The sequence below is a fragment of the Lissotriton helveticus genome, chromosome 2_1 (assembly GCF_964261635.1).
Source record: "Lissotriton helveticus chromosome 2_1, aLisHel1.1, whole genome shotgun sequence".
NCBI classification, from domain to species: Eukaryota; Metazoa; Chordata; class Amphibia; order Caudata; family Salamandridae; genus Lissotriton; species Lissotriton helveticus.
In genome coordinates, this window is record NC_136059.1 from 1,401,470,174 (window position 1) to 1,401,486,563 (window position 16,390).

The 16,390-nt window shown below is 48.0% G+C and overlaps 1 protein-coding gene across 1 annotated transcript in view; it reads right to left on the reverse strand.

The window, feature by feature from the left end:
- The window catches only part of LOC144819772 (neuronal acetylcholine receptor subunit alpha-7-like), an 892,484-nt gene that overhangs the window by 124,266 nt on the left and 751,828 nt on the right, over nt 1–16,390 (reverse strand). The window contains exon 9 of the mRNA XM_078677526.1: nt 13,709–13,795. Coding sequence (XP_078533652.1) covers nt 13,709–13,795 — 87 coding nt within the window. The remainder of the gene's footprint in view (nt 1–13,708; nt 13,796–16,390) is intronic.

Here is a 16,390-nt window from a genome sequence, read left to right on the forward strand (position 1 = left end):
GAGACGGAGCAGCCCTGCAGCCTGCAGAGAAATTTACTGTGAATTAAATCAGATCTGCAGGTAATAACCAGGCTCACTCAGGAAGGATGATGAGACAGAGCTGCCCTGCCTGCAGATCATGCCATTGTGTGAGAAATTAATTTGTCTGATCAGACTGTGCGACTACAAGAAGGGTATCGGGCGTGTGCTATCTACTGTTTATGAGGAAAATACCCCACTGGTTGAAACAGGGCAGTGGACCAAATCGCCACTAGCATTAATCAGTAATTACTTTGCTCTTCCCTGCGTTAGTGGTTTAATTCTCACCCTCTACTGTCCTTATTCAGTGCACTACATCACATGTGGCAGGCCGGGGCCTCACCAACACTGTCCTTTGCCCCCACAGCGGTCACACGGAGCCCCCTGCTATTGGGCTTCCTTCACTGTAAATCAATCCAGCATATTCCTGAAATTCTTTCTTAGGTCAGGGTCTGGGTCTTGGCTGTACATTGTACAGAGGCTTGTAGGCTCTCTATGTCACATGGCGCTGCCTACTTTCACTCACCACGCACCAATCGCCTGCGCTGTGGCTCCTTCACCCCAGCGCATCTACGATCCCTGCAGCATCTTCTGTAGGGAGCCCCTAGCCTGGCTACCAGGGGCCAACTCATGCAGCAGTGAAACAGAGCCGTCCCAGACCAATGGGCCGATACCCCCCCAACCAGCACCCAGGGGTCGGGAGAAGCTAAAGCATCTGCAAGAGCCGAGGTCAGGAAGGGCTCCTGTTGTGTATTGGGAGCATAGAGGGAGCCCACTGTAAGGCGCGTGTCGCCCCATTGGATCCGAACAGCTAGGAATCTACCCTTGATATCCACCACCTGAGACAGAATCTTGCAATGAGCTTTTGCGCCAATCAATATCGCCACCCCTTGTTTTTTTGTAGTGCAAGAGGACCACATTTGAATAGGGAATCGTCTATCTCTCATTCGTTTGGTATCCTTGGTGAGGAGATGTGTTTCTTTCAGCAGACAGATATCAGTCTCCGCCCCCTCAAACAGTGACAAAATCGCAGCACGCTTAACCGGGCTGTTAAGACCGCGTACATTCAAACTAACAATTTTCAGATTTTTCCCCACCGTGAGAGTGAAGTACTGACCTCTCCACAAAGGCTGGGAGCATTATACTGGACAACAGAGCAAGTAGGTTCGAAATGAAGGTTTTGAACGGCTGATGCGAAGTCCCCTCCCCCTCCCAAACCCCCCCAACCCAACTTCCCATCCCCCCTCCCCCCAGGAACCACCCCTGAACCAACCCCCCCAACAACATGACAGCACCCTCCCGCATAGTAGACAAGAGGAGGGAGCAGTAGTCCGTCACAAAAGTCCAAAGGGCTGGGGGCATGGACTTGATCCCACCAGCCACCCAGATCCTGATACAGGACAGTAAGTTCGGAGAACGTGGCGCTACATTACCCATCAAGGTCCATACGTCGGGTCCCTCTGACGCCAGCAGCTGTCCTGCAGAGAGCAAGTGTCCAGAGACAGAGATCAAGACCCCTCTGGAGTCTTCGTCACCTTTGCCACAGAGGCCACAGCCGCCCCTCTCTCCTTCAGGCTAAGGGATAAATCCGGACCTGAGGGTTTAGTTGGTTTGCCCACTGTCTGCCACTCTGTGGAGCGACGTCGTCGCCTTGACGGGGAGGGCGAGGCCTCCACCTGGGCCCCCCCATCCTCCAACCCCAACAGTTCACGCGCCGCTTCCAGGGAACGCACTTGGATCAGCTTGCCCTTCCATTTGAAGACCAGTCGAAAGGGATGTCCCCAGGAGTAGGGGACCTCTTGTTCGCGTAGGAAGGTGGTGATCGGCCGAAAGACTCTCCGCTTGGCCAGAGTGGATGTCGCAAGGTCCTGGTACAGCACTGGGCGATGGTCGCGGAACAGAAGAGGAGTGTGCTCTCGAGCTTTCTTCAGAATCCGCTCCTTAAGTTGAAAATCGTGGACGCACACTAGGATATCCGGAGGAGGTGCGTTGGATCCACGGGGGAGGCCAACTCTATGGACTCTATCCATCTGAATCTTACCAAGGTCTTCCTCCTGCAGGACGTGGCGGAAGAGGCTATCGACATACTCCCGCAGGTCCGTCCCCTCTCCTTTCCATGGAACCGCTCTGATCCGGATGTTGTTGTGCCTGGATCTATTCTCCAGGTCCTCTGCGTGAGCCTGCAGATCTAGGTTTTGCTCCGTGAGGCGCAAGACATCCTGTTGAAGCTGGTGGATATCTTCGGCCGTCCCCAGGTCGTGCTCCTCCAGCGTTGCGACTCTGTCCCCAATGGCGTCAACGTCCCTTCTCACCTCCCTCAGATCAGAGGCCAGCTGAGTCCGCAATTCCTGGATATCGTCCTGTATGGCCGTAAAGAGCTCCCGCATAAACGCCTTGGTGGCAGGGGCTTCATTGTCATCCGGACCATGGTGCTTATCGGCCACTGGTGCCGGCCGCAGCGGCGAGCTCTTCGGAGCCCCATCTTTTGGTGGCTTCTCCTTCTTAGGCCTGGTCGACGCCATGATGCCTCTTCGTTGCCGGGGCCCTAGGCAGTTGTCGGTGCCTCACGCCCAAAGGCAGTGCGCTGTTACCTCCGCACGTCCGGAGCACTTCAGGCACAGTAGAGTCGTGGTACCCGGGGGCCGCCCCGTGCGGTGGACACCTCCATTCGAGCGCCGCGGTCACAGGGCCAGGCATGCCTTGGGCCTCTCGGCAACGCCGCCGCGCATCACCCTCAGGCTATCTTCAGGCCCTCCGGCTCCCGGTCACCACCGGCGAGCAGGGGCGTCTCCGCGCAGGGTCAGGCGGGAGGTACCCAAATGTAGGCCCACTGACTTCTGTTGCAGGCAGGGCCCGAGGTAGCACGCAGGCCGAGGGACCACCGGGGTATGGCGCGGTGCAATCGCGGGCCTCGCTCACCGCATGGCCGCCCCCGTCAGCAATGTAGGCGCCAGTCGCTCACCGTGCTCGGGGGATGGAGACAGGCCGGTCTCTCTTCCAGGGCGCAGCCGTGCCCCGCAGACGTGCAGCGCGGTGCCCCCGAGCTGGTCCCGCTCTCTCCGCGGCAACCGCTTCCTCTCTCCTCGGGCTCCCCTCCAGGCAACTCCGGTGGAAATTCGGGCAGTATCGCCCGACCGCGCCACTCACGGGTCGGGGAGACGCGGACGAGCCTCCAGTCCAGCTTTGGTGCGGCGACGCAATATCAGGCAGGTAGAACTCCGCCTGGGCCCCCCGACTCAGGCCCAGCGCGCCGGGGACTCTAGTAGCGGCTTGCCGGATGTAGGCTCAGGCAGCACAGGACGCAACACCCGGTCGCGCGCCGAGGGAAGGCCGTGTCCCGCCGGCTGCTCTCGTTGCCTCCCAGTCACCTCTCGCCACACCGAAGTCTTCCAGGCAGTATCCGGACTCCCGGCAGCGGCTGTGGACCTCAAACCGGGGGCTCTGCAGGGCTGCAAACAACACTATAAAGAAAGCGGCGACGGAGGGACCGAGTCAGACGTCTTACTCCGCCGCCATCTTGGCCACGCCCCTCACAGTTTTGCATTTAAACCTTGCGGTGGGTGCTGCACCCGCCGCGATGTGAAAATAGCATGTTGTTGTAGGAGAGTAGGGTCTGCTTTCCTATGGTCACCCCAATTTTTGCTTTTTGCTTCACTGGTTTTCGACTTAATTTGGCTGTGGGCCTGCTAATCAGACCTGTGAGAACAAATACGAGGGTTGGAGGGTCTAAGGGAGTTTTAAGACCAGCCCAGGTTGACGTCCCCTAGCACACTAATGAAATACAAAAAAACCCGGGGGTCTAGAGTCGCAACAAAACTATGCTCTCTATAGACTGTGCTCTTCAATTCCGTCTGTAAAGTACTAGAATAGATAACAGTCCATTTTAAAGGTTTACATTCCAACACACAAGACCACTAGTAACGGTAGGTGAGACCCAAAATCCAGATGGATTACCATCAAAATTCTTGTTAGTGATCTAATTTTATCATCTGGCCATCCACAGTACAAGGCTGGAGAGTCTCTAGATCATATGAGACTTATTCCAGTGCCGTCTGGTAGGACTGGGGTCAAACCCACAATCACATATTGACCATGCGTGGGATCACTAATTGGAAAAAAGGAACCAGAAAGTGCAGTGCAATAAAGTGATAATATTAAAAAGGAATAGAGGAATTACAATAAGAAAACTTTAATAACTGTAAGCCTCTTTCAATTAAAAACCAGAACAGTGCAAAATGACAGTATAAACAAATGACTGTTTAGGGGCCAACATGTTTCTGCCTACACGGGGAATCACTCCCTAGGCTTTCATCAGGGCCTCTGTTCTTAAATATTTATGCTACTGCAAGTGAAGAAATGTGCTCTAAATTACACAAAACGAGAACAGTGACACTATAAAGGATATATATTCTGTTAGTCCTCCATGCCAGCTGGTGTAACAATCACCTACAACAAAAAAATAAAAAAATTTACCGTGGTATAGTAGTATTGGAAATGTAACGCTGTATAACAAAAAAGAAGGACTGCAAAAGGTATTTACTCACCCTTCTTGGCAGGGGAAAACACCTCACCTCACCTGGACCATGCTCAGAGTAAGGGAGGCCACGCTCTAAGGATAAGAAAGAGAAGGGGAACCCAGAAATCAGACCCAGAAAACGACTGTGCTTATCTGTCCTGAAAAAATCCCCTCCAAAAATAACTTAACTAAGAGGTTAAAATCTCTAGAACCTCTGACCCTCCCAGCTCAACCTATGGCCTTCAGGCAATAACAGTAAGTTTTTTTCAGTAGAAAAGTGTACACAGACTCACCTCTCCGTCGTTGCCCCGAACTGATTCTGAGGTTGGGGGAGGCGACACTATAGAGGAGTGTCTGGTTATTTGTAAAGTGAAGATTGCCTAATTGTCCAATAGGCACTCGTTTTATTCATTATGCGTATGGGTTTGCTGGCTCGATAGAATTCTAGACAGCCATTCTTCACGCAAGGTTTTGTCGAACTAACCCGAAGTTAACGATGGTAATAACAACTTGTCCGTTTTTCACTGGGCGTTATATCAATCTTTAGTAAAAATCTTTAGTAAAAAAAGCGATTGTAAAGTCAAACAAACAAACCGGTAGTGTAGTCTCGCTCCGTCTGTGTGTTTACATCGGGTCTCATCGCGAGAGCTTGGTATACTCGCGAGATCTGCTTAGAACTACACAATACTGAAAATTGTAGTTCTTGCTGTGACGTGAAGACATAATCGGCAATAGGACAGTGAAAACGAAAAATACATAGCGTCTAGTGTTTTCGAGTATTAGTCTCGCCAATTATCAAGAGGTCTATATTAGAATACACCAAACTAAAAACTGCAATTTTACACATCTCCAAATCAGATTCAGATGTAATCCAATCAGATGCCCATCAATTGGTAATGCTACATAGGTAAGTTAAAGACCACATCTGTGATCAGGCTTATACACCTAACTACCTGTAGGTCGTATCTATTCATAGTTTCTTAAAATAGATAGCACTATCAGTGGATCCCAAAACATGTGCATAAGACTATGTTAGTTACTGGATACCAATATCTCAGCAGTATCTCTGAGAAACTTCAGGTAAATATGACCATGCTCTAGGATCTCTCAATTATTGGATCAGAGCGTAGTCCATGAAATGTCATCATTTAAACCCCGGGAGTCTCACCTACCGTTACTACCAGTTTCCTGCTAATCAGACCCCCAGCGTGCTGTTCTCTCTCTAAATTAACAGACATGTACTATAGGTACATCACCAATTTGGTACTGGACACCTTGTCAGCCCCTATACAGTGCACAATAGGTGCCAAGGGCATAGGTGCATCCAAGGCCTACCAGGGGCTGCAGCATATCTTTTGCCGCCCCTGGCTGGTCCTTAAATCGACACAACTGGCTGATCACTCAGCTGGGGCAAGGTGGTGTAATCACCCCTTGCTTAGATATAGTATACCTATATCTAAACCTATATCTGGACACATATATAGCTATAAGTCACTCCTATGGCAGCCCTTAACAATCCTGGAGGCAGAGTGCTTGGTTTTATGTGAGATGGTACTCCAGCATGAGCTGAACCTGTCTGCAGTGTTCGGAGCCATTTCCTTACTGCTGTTCCAGTGATACTGCCATAGCATATACTCTTAAGTGCATTATAATCCTCGCGGTTATTGCTAACTTTGGTTTGGCTTTATCAAAACATGTCGTGTTTGGTGTCATACACTTTGGAATACTACCCCCTCGCCAGTTCTGGCGACGGGGGTAGCAACATTTTTATAAGTTCAGTGAAATTATGAGTGACATTTCAACAACTATGAGTGACACTTTCTCGCAAGCAAAAATCATGCAATGAAGATGAGGAAAACTTGTAAATATCAGAAATTACAGCCATTTGAGTAATAAGAAACTCCAAGAACTTCTTGAAACTGCTGCAGAGCACCAGAAATGGAAGCACACTAACCCTATTGCTCCCTCCTGTAACCTGACTGACTGTACTGTAAACAAATGTATAACCATGGTATTAAACAGGTTTGTCATTAGCAGTACTTTATTAAAGTTCTGTGTACATATGAGTTCAGTGTTATGCTGACACATGAACATTTAAATACAAAAATATTTACTGGATGCAACAGATAAAGCAGAGAGAACCCTAGTGGCAAAACACGCACTGGCACCCTGTAGTCTGATGAGAATACCATCAAGTGATTATTACTGGTACCCAAGAAGGATGACAAGACAGCAGCCCTGCGGCCAGTGCTGAGATTATTACTGTGAGACCGTCTGAATTTAAAATGAATTCTCAGAACTTGCAGATCAAGTAAACCTCAAGGATGATGAGACAAACCAGCCCTGCGCCTGCAGATTTTACTGTGCCTCAATTAACAGATCTCATCTGCAATGCGTGGTGACGCGCTTCCCGCTGTGAAGAATGTTACAACTGTGATCATCATGAGAGTGGACAGGGGGCCTCTGAGGAATGACACGAGTCATAACGGACCCCCTCCCGCTCCCCCGCCCGGCCCAGCAGTGCAGAGAGCAGAGAGAGCCCTGATAAAACTGTCATGCACTGACCCATATTCTGTGATAAACCCAGTTAGTACTGTGGTGCCCAATATTAAGGATGAGGAGACGGAGCAGCCCTGCAGCCTGCAGAGAAATTTACTGTGAATTTAATCAGATCTGCAGGTAATAACCAGGCTCACTCAGGAAGGATGATGAGACAGAGCTGCCCTGCCTGCAGATCATGCCATTGTGTGAGAAATTAATTTGTCTGATCAGACTGTGCGACTACAAGAAGGGTATCGGGGCGTGTGCTATCTACTGTTTATGAGGAAAATACCCCACTGGTTGAAACAGGGCAGTGGCCCAAATCGCCACTAGCATTAATCAGTAATTACTTTGCTCTTCCCTGCGTTAGTGGTTTAATTCTCACCCTCTACTGTCCTTATTCAGTGCACTACATCACATGTGGCAGGCCGGGGCCTCACCAACACTGTCCTTTGCCCCCACAGCGGTCACACGGAGCCCCCTGCTATTGGGCTTCCTTCACTGTAAATCAATCCAGCATATTCCTGAAATTCTTTCTTAGGTCAGGGTCTGGGTCTTGGCTGTACATTGTACAGAGGCTTGTAGGCTCTCTATGTCACATGGCGCTGCCTACTTTCACTCACCACGCACCAATCGCCTGCGCTGTGGCTCCTTCACCCCAGCGCATCTACGATCCCTGCAGCATCTTCTGTAGGGAGCCCCTAGCTGGCTACCAGGGGCCAACTCATGCAGCAGTGAAACAGAGCCGTCCCAGACCAATGGGCCGATACTTGCTCCTCCTGTGCTGTGCCGCAGCAGCACACCGATGCTACACTGCTGCGCCTCTAAACGCCAGGGCAGCAGGCCTGTCTTTCCTTCAGCCCCGGCCTCCCAGACGCTGCGGCCTCAAGCACCTCGGCCTTGTGAGCACCCAAGACCGCTCAGTATGTTAAACGCTGCTGTCGGCCTCAACTGTGCTCAAGCAGCAAGGTGGGCCGCCCACCCACTCACCCGGAGGCCTCCGACAGCCAGTGGAGGCTCACCACTCCAGCCCACCACCACCTGGCAGCCCAGCCACTTACCGCGTCCCGATCCCAGTGGGTGCAAATCTCCCGCCACTTCTGACCCACCTAACGTCTTCCTCTTCCTCCGGACATGAGGAGGCACTACAGCATCCCGGGCCCCCCATGGTGTGCACAGTCAGTAGCAACCACTGAGGACAGGCCCAGCCCCGGCGTCTAATTAGTGTAAAAGCTGTGCAGCGCCAGGCACGAGGAGCCACTGCCCACTTGGGCAGAACAATTGAAACATTGTAGCTGTCACTCTCAGCCCCTCGAGGTGAGAGGAGACAAACGATTAACTATTAAATTAAAGAGCCCAGCAGCTGCTGGCAGGGGCAGCACATCTCAGAGCAGCAGTACTGAGAGCCGGCGCACAAGTGCAGGCCCCCATGGCGCTTGCTGGCACCCTGCAGAGCCAGAGTTTCAGAGTGTGGCATTATGCGTGACAATGCATTTCAGTGCAGTGATGCGGAACACCACACTGAAATGTGTGAGCGTCACACCTGATGCATGATACATGACAGGCATGCATTCCTTCCGTCCTCCGAGCTGTCTCGCCGGCAAAACCCAGGGGCACTACGTCACCTCTCCACATGCCCCGGATCGCCCATCATCGTCTGAGGTGAGTGTCTCCTATGGTGCAGTTGTATTATGTTGTGTGCCGCTAGATTCTGGCTGCCCTGGTGAGGCTATTTAACCTCCTGCTGGGCTCTCTGTCGTTCCACTCAATTACAGGATGGTTCAGCATCTCCGCGGGCCAGAAGGCCCTAATCCCATTCATGCACATCTCAGGGCTCCCATAACTCATCAACCCCTCAGAATTTAAATCTTCCTCTGTAGGAGTTATTCCATGGGTTTTCTCCCGGTATGGAGATGTATTTCCCGCATTTCTCCCTGGCTTTCGAGTCGGTGGTAGCGGAGCCGTTCCGGACTACGTCCAAATGGACATCTTGGCTGGCCACCAGGGCCGGACTGGGACCCAAAACCAGCCCTGGCAAAGTGCTTGGCCAGCCCCCCTGGGGTTTGGGGGTGCGGCCGAGCTGTTTACCAGGGGGCCTTTTTCTGTCGATTTCATTACAGCGGCCGATATTGCAGCTATGCTGCAAAAACGGCCCTGTAACAAAATCGGCCCCCAAGGGCCCAAAACCGGCCTCATCCCTGACAGCCAACTGGGGAAATGCCCAGTGCCCGTTATGGCCAGTCTAAGCCTGCTATCCACGCCGCCTACTATGATGTTTTGGAAGCCCCCTTCATGGCTACCGAAATAATGGAGGTCATATACCACCTGGCGAGGGGGAAGATTCCAGGGGCAGATGGCTGGCCCCTAGAATTCTATGCCACTTACAGCACACAAATGACCCCACGCCTCCACTGAGTGTATTCAGATGCATTAGAATGGGGCACATTACTGCCGTCAATGCAGGAAGCTATACTGGTGTTTATAACGAAACCTGGCAGGGGCCGACTACAATTGGGATCCTATCTTCCACTTTCATTGTTGAACACAGACAACAAGATACTGGGCAGAGTCTTAGCCAACAGACTGACAGACGTCACACAATTATTGGTGCACTCAGACCAGAATGGGTTTGTCCCCGGTAGAAACACCAGATTCAATTTGGGACGTCTCATTCAGTTACTTGATTGAGCACGCACAGCGGGGAAACCAACATGGATAGCCTCACTGGATATAGAGAAGGCATTTGGCCCACTGGGATGTAAGCATTTGGGTAAGGTACTGGTGCAGTACAGAATCAGCCCCAAGTTCTTGAAATTGATTAAATTATTATATAATGCACCACAGGCCAGGGTAAAGACTGGCCGTATGATCTCATACCTGTTCAGTATCATGTGAGGCACCAGGCAGGGATGCCCCTTGTCCCCTATTTTTTTGCAGATTTATATAGTGAGAACTCAACCCGAAGGTATTGGAGCGTTTCACATTAGCACCAGCTACGTTACACAATTATACATTATATTATTTAAGTTACTATTACATTCGCTCTAGCGATGGAACTTCTAGCATGCACATTGCACAACCGCGCAATGGACTAGGGTATTAAAGTACATGATCAAAGGCATATTATTTCATTATATGCAGACAACACCCTGATATACCTCCAAGGCTACCAAACAGTACTAACTGACTTGATGGCGCTACTGGAATCCTTTGGGTGTTTCTCTGGGCTCAAAGCAAATTGGGAGAAGTCGCTCTTGTTCCTGGAGACCTCTTAAACATTAGAACAGAAAGCAGCACTACCAAAGGCACCTCTCATTTGGACATTTGACTCCTTTAAATATCTGGGGGTTCAGATTTACCACTCGCAAGTGAATGTAATAGAAGGCAACGTGGGAAGCGCAGTTGCTAGGGCTCGTTCCTCTGTGTGACTGAACTCCCTCTCTCCCCAAGGAAGTGCATAGCTATATCCAACATTTTCCTATTCCCGCAACTATTGTATTACTTTGCGGCTTTACCATTCCCATTGCTGAGTAAAGTGTTCCAGGAGCTGAAATCAATCCTAACATTGCTAATTTTGGGTAAATCTAGAGCCGAAACTCTATGCCCTTATCACAGAGGGGCATCCAATTATCAGAAATATTATGCAGCAGAACAATTACAATGGCTGCGAGGTGGCTGGCAAACCACAACTTCTCAGAACTAGGGTAATGGGAACCATATATTGCGCAGTCGACAGTCTTGGTGTGACTGTGCGGATCGAATGCATTGATCCCGAAGCACCCTAACAACATATTAATATCCACAGAACGTAGTTGTTGGTTACGATATGTACGGACTATGCATTCACCTCCGGCCTACGCCCCTGACCTACCTATAGGGATGCTCCCTAACCCAAAAACTGGAATCCACTGCCCGGAAATGATGGGATGGATCTCTGCCGGACTCATGACCTCGGGGGACTTATTTACTGACTCTGCACTCTGTGAATTAGCAACACTTATAGAGGACTGTGGAATATCCCCATGGTCATTCATACCATACGCATCAGTAACACAACAACTACTTCAAACGTGGGGGGTTAGGCAGGATGAACCGAGAACCTCTGATGTACTCCAAACGTTACTAACACATGGCATGGGGAGAAGAGCAATAACTAAATGTACCACTTGGCGAAAAAACATGAATACATTCCTGGATCTGGCACTTGGCCTGGCCAAATGGAGACTGGCCATGTCATGGAAGTCAAGCCTGCCCCCATGCACACTTGTATGGTGTACAGCCCTTAAGAGAGCACTGATTGCCCAGCATGCACAACTACAAAACGCTACCACACAAACATGCCTTCCAAATCCTAATCCTCCAGAATGGCAAAAGTACCTAACATATGTAGAATCGAAACGCCACCAAGACAACAGCAACAACACTCCTATACAAATTTGACCCCAAAATAACACCCTGCTATTGACTTTTCCCACTACTAGGACCCCTAATCGGAGCCACCGTGTTCGGACGTTCTTTCACCCCAGCCCCACGCCCCTTCCACGTTTACTAAAAAATGTATTATGTTGTGCAAACGACATTCCCTCAAGGTCATAGTTAACTAGCTCACAGATAGATCTCCCTTCTCCTATAAACACCACAACTTTTGCCGTGACATCCACCACACATACCAACACCATGTGATGTGAATTCAACTGTTATTCGCTTACAAGGTTCCCTCAACAATGTTATAAGGAACGTGTGAACGTTAGGTAAAATTGTATTTGGTAGGAAAAATTCACACTGTTTAACAGTGGTACAGCAGAACGATAAACTCATGTCAACATCTGCATGTATGCTTTGGACCTGCACTCTTGTAATCTTGTGCTTTATGTGCTATTAATATACGTGTAACAATGTAATTGCTCTGATGTCCACAAATGTTAAAATAAAAATCAATAAAAAAACTTTATTTTTTTAAAAGTAGCCAGTAGATACGTCATAGGGTAAACTGTATGTCCATGAAAGGAAAGATATGTAGTTAGATCTTTTTCACAGGTAAATGCACACTTTTAGAGGCACATGCTAACTTACACATCCAGTGTTCTACTTTCAGTTCAATGCCATGTAAGTAGTTATGAGCTAGTAATACCGTCTCTGAAACAGTGTTTCAAGCAACTACACTTTCTCTCACATGCACCAATACAGCTGTTATGTATATAGCACTAATGAAGGCAGTGACACTCTATCTCAAACAAATGATTACTGACTGACACACCCAAGGGACACTCCATGCCACTTGTTACATGTACAAAGCCTGCAGCCTACAAAGAGACTTTAGTTCACATTTAAAAATACACCCAGATAGGAACTGAGACACTTGATATGTACTAAACTACTGACATAACCAAGTAAACTGTCTAGACAAGTAGCCCTTTCAACATGCCTCAAGTCTACGATATTTCAGTCTGTAGGAACAGTTCCACAGCCAGTCCAACTTGGTATTACAAAGTCCTTGACAAGGTTTAACATGCTGTAGTAGTACTTTAAAGTCACCCTTTAGGTAGCCTTAACTAGGCTATAGGGTACACTGTATGTACATAAAAGCAAAGATATCCAGTTAGAAGTTTTTGACAGGTGAATGTACACTTTTAGGCACATATGTTAACTTATACATCCAGGGCCCTATTTATGAAAAGTGACGCATCGCTGCGTGAAAACAGCGATGCGTCACTTTTCACTGCGCTCTCCCTGCGACATGATTGATGCGTCATATTTATAATATGACGCATCATGTCGCAAGGAGTTACAGATACGTCAGTATTTCTGACGTATCTGTACGCGCAAAAGTCACGCATTGCTGGGGTGTGTCACAAAAGTGACGCAACTCCAGCAATGCGTCCTTTCACATGGGGAAAGCCCCATGTGAAAGGGCTTGCGTTAGTCTTACGCCTGCTGTGAGGCAGGCGCAAGATTTTGACGCAACAGCATCCTAAAAGTGACGCAGTGAAATCTCATAGATTTCACTGCGTCACTATTACGAGGCTTTTTGCGGGTGAACGCAGGTATAATGTAGCGCAGGGGTTTACAAAGTGACGCATCTTCTTAGATGCGTCACTTTGTAAATAGTGCACAACAGGATGCATGTTTTACGCCGCCGATGCGTCCCAAAAAGTGACGCATCAGAAGCGCAAAACTGACCCAAGGCCTCATAAATGAGGCCCCCGGTGTTTTACATTGAGTTTGATCTCATGTAAGTAGTTATTAAAAGGCAAAGCTGTTACTACATCCTCTCAGACAGTGTTGCTATCACCTAGAGCTTGACTCACATGCACAGATACTACTCTTATGTAGAAACCGCTAATGAAGGCAGTGACATTTTAATTGAAACAACTCACTACTGGCTGACATGCCCAACAGAGAAATCATGCTACCCCTTATATGTAGATTTACAGAACGAAACACCCAAAAACACAGTCAGTAATGCATCTCATTGACGTTGTCCCACACCCTCTACTATTCAATGCATTGCAAAGAAACAAAATGAGATAATCATAATCATAGTCGGGATACTTAAAAATGCATGCGATACGCTGAAACACCAAAAACTCTTCTAGAAAATGAAATAGCCAAAATAACCAGGCACATTCTTACCTATGAGGGGAACTGAGTCGGACGTGGCAGGCATGATCTCGGCCACGAGTAGCATAAACACTGTTAATGACAGGAGCACCGTAATGCCTACCGGACAAAGAGAACACGCACTGAATTATTCTATTTACGTTTTATACTTGTATTATTAGCTTGACAAAGCGAAACATAGTATCTTTTACTGCTGCTTTGTTAGTTTATGATCGATCAATTTTTATTAAGTTGCAAGCTCTGCTTTGCATAGCAATGTAGAAACCTAAGATCAACAATTTATCTAGAAACATCCTTGACCACCACTAACAGTCTCACATTATAGCACCTAAAAACATCGAAAGTGCGTGTTCTGTTTTACACCTCTCTTTTAAGACATCATAAGGACATATACACAATTTAAAACAAATGTATTTTGACTAGGGGTGGGCGGGCAGCTACGCTCCGTCCACGGAGCATGCGTAGTGCCGTCTGCTACGCATTTTGCGGTGCGGGCGTAGTAGCCGACACTACGCATGCTCCGTGGACGAGCGTAGCTGGCCCGCCACCCGCCTCCCTCCCGCCCTCAATAAATACCCCCTTCAATGTTTAAATAAGTTTAAAACCACTTACCTGGTCCGCGCGCGTCCCGGGGCTCCCTCGTCTTTTTCAGTGCGCGTCTTGAACCCTAATGCGCATGCGTGGCCGCCCGCGCATGCGCATTTCTCGCTAGAAATGCGCATGCGCGGGCGGCCACGCATGCGCATTAGGGTTCAAGACGCGGGCACTGAAAGAGACGAGGGAGCCCCGGGACGCGCGCGGACCAGGTAAGTGGTTTTAAACTTATTTAAACATTGAAGGGGTTATTTACTGAGGGCGGGAGGGAGGCGGGTGGTGCGTAGTGGGGCTACGCGAAGTGCGCAGGTGGGCGTAGTTTCTCGCCCACTTTGCGTAGCTTCGCGAAGCCCCACTACGCTCACTACGCCCAGGGTTAATTTTGACATGTCGGTGTGCTTAATGCTCATATGCATGAAGATAGTGCTTTTAGACGCTATTAAGTTTGGTACTGATCGTTCGGGAGGAACTGTATTTGGTCGCAATAGAACGATATGCTCCAGAGTACAGGGATTTCCTAATACAATGACATTTTTCAAATTGAAGCTTTTATTAAAGCACACGTTGAATACTTTTTTTTTTAACGGAGTTTTATATAGCGCGAACTTGACCCGAATCGGGTATCAGAGAGCTTTACATAGCACCAGTTGCGTTACATGAGGACACATTCACTTTTGTTAGACACTGGGAGATTAAGTGATTTTGCCCACAGTCACAGGATGTTCAGCGGCAGTTCTCCGCCCAAGTCGTTAGGCCAATTCCTCTCCCAAACTTTGACCTTGAGGGCATCACCATCCTATTGAAAAACACGATTTCCATTCGGATTTTTACATAAATAAACCAATTTTACAAATTATCAAAAACACAAGCACATCTGCATTGCTGGGTAAGTGAAAAAGAGATAGAGTTCCTTGCAGGTACAGAAGGCACACTGAAGCAGGAAGGACAGTGATGGGCAATGGGAGGCACACTATCTGTTTATCCATACATCTGAATATTATGCAGGAGCAGCCGCCACCGTGTAGTAGTAATAATTATGTCGGAATTTCCATAAGAATAAAGTTTTTTATTTCACTATTAACTTTTGCGCTGTTTAATGAATCTTCACAAAACTTTCACCTGAAAAAGTTGATCTACCGTAGCTTTCTGCTGGAAAGTTTTGGGGTGATCTGTCAAACAAGGGCCAAGAAAAGGGGGGTCCCATTACATTGATTTGCCATGTTAATTTAGGGAAGTGATACAGAGAAAACAGCTGAATGGAATTACACCAAATTTGGCAGAAAGTTTGAACTCTATTTAGAAAGTGAGCTTTTCTTTAGTTGGTGTAAATCTGTTCTGCCCTTTGTGAGAAATATGTGTTTTAAAGATGTGCTTGGGTTTACCAATATTTTCTTAGGTAGCTTATCACCGGAATGGGGGAAAAGTCATTCTCAGCTAAGACTCATTGATCTGTTACTGGCTGTAGCATTTCAACAGATTTCAAAACATTTGAAAGACTTCCAAATTGTCCTATCTAGCATGGTGGTATGTGGTATGCCATAATCACCGCTTAGATACAGCTCTAGTCCACCCTATCTCTCTAGCTATGAAACGACTACACCTGTGGTCCCCCCCACACACTTTTAAAATACAGCAGCAAAACACACTTCCTCCACCGAGCCCTCAATACAAGAAGTTACCAAGCCTCCCTGACTTCCTACTGTTTACTTGTATATAATTCTGAATATTTTGTTAATCCCTATTGCACTCCTTTAATGATGTATTGTGGACATATTCTGCTATATGCAATATTCATGAACCTATGAATGTTTTCATCTCATTTGCTATGTTACACTTTTATTGCCTTGTTGTTTTTTTTATATTAACAGTATTCTCTCATGCCTTTATGCATTGATAAATAACTGTTTGTACGAAGTATTGTTTTCACAACAATTTTAATTCTTTAATAAACCTTCACTTGAACTTAAAAAAAAGATGTGCTTGGGTGATCATGAAGGGGTTAAAAAGTTAGGCATCTCTGGACTGGTGAGGTCCAGATATGCTTAGATGGTTATTTAGAAGGGGACTATTCAATCTTGATTGGCTGGCCACAACCTGAAC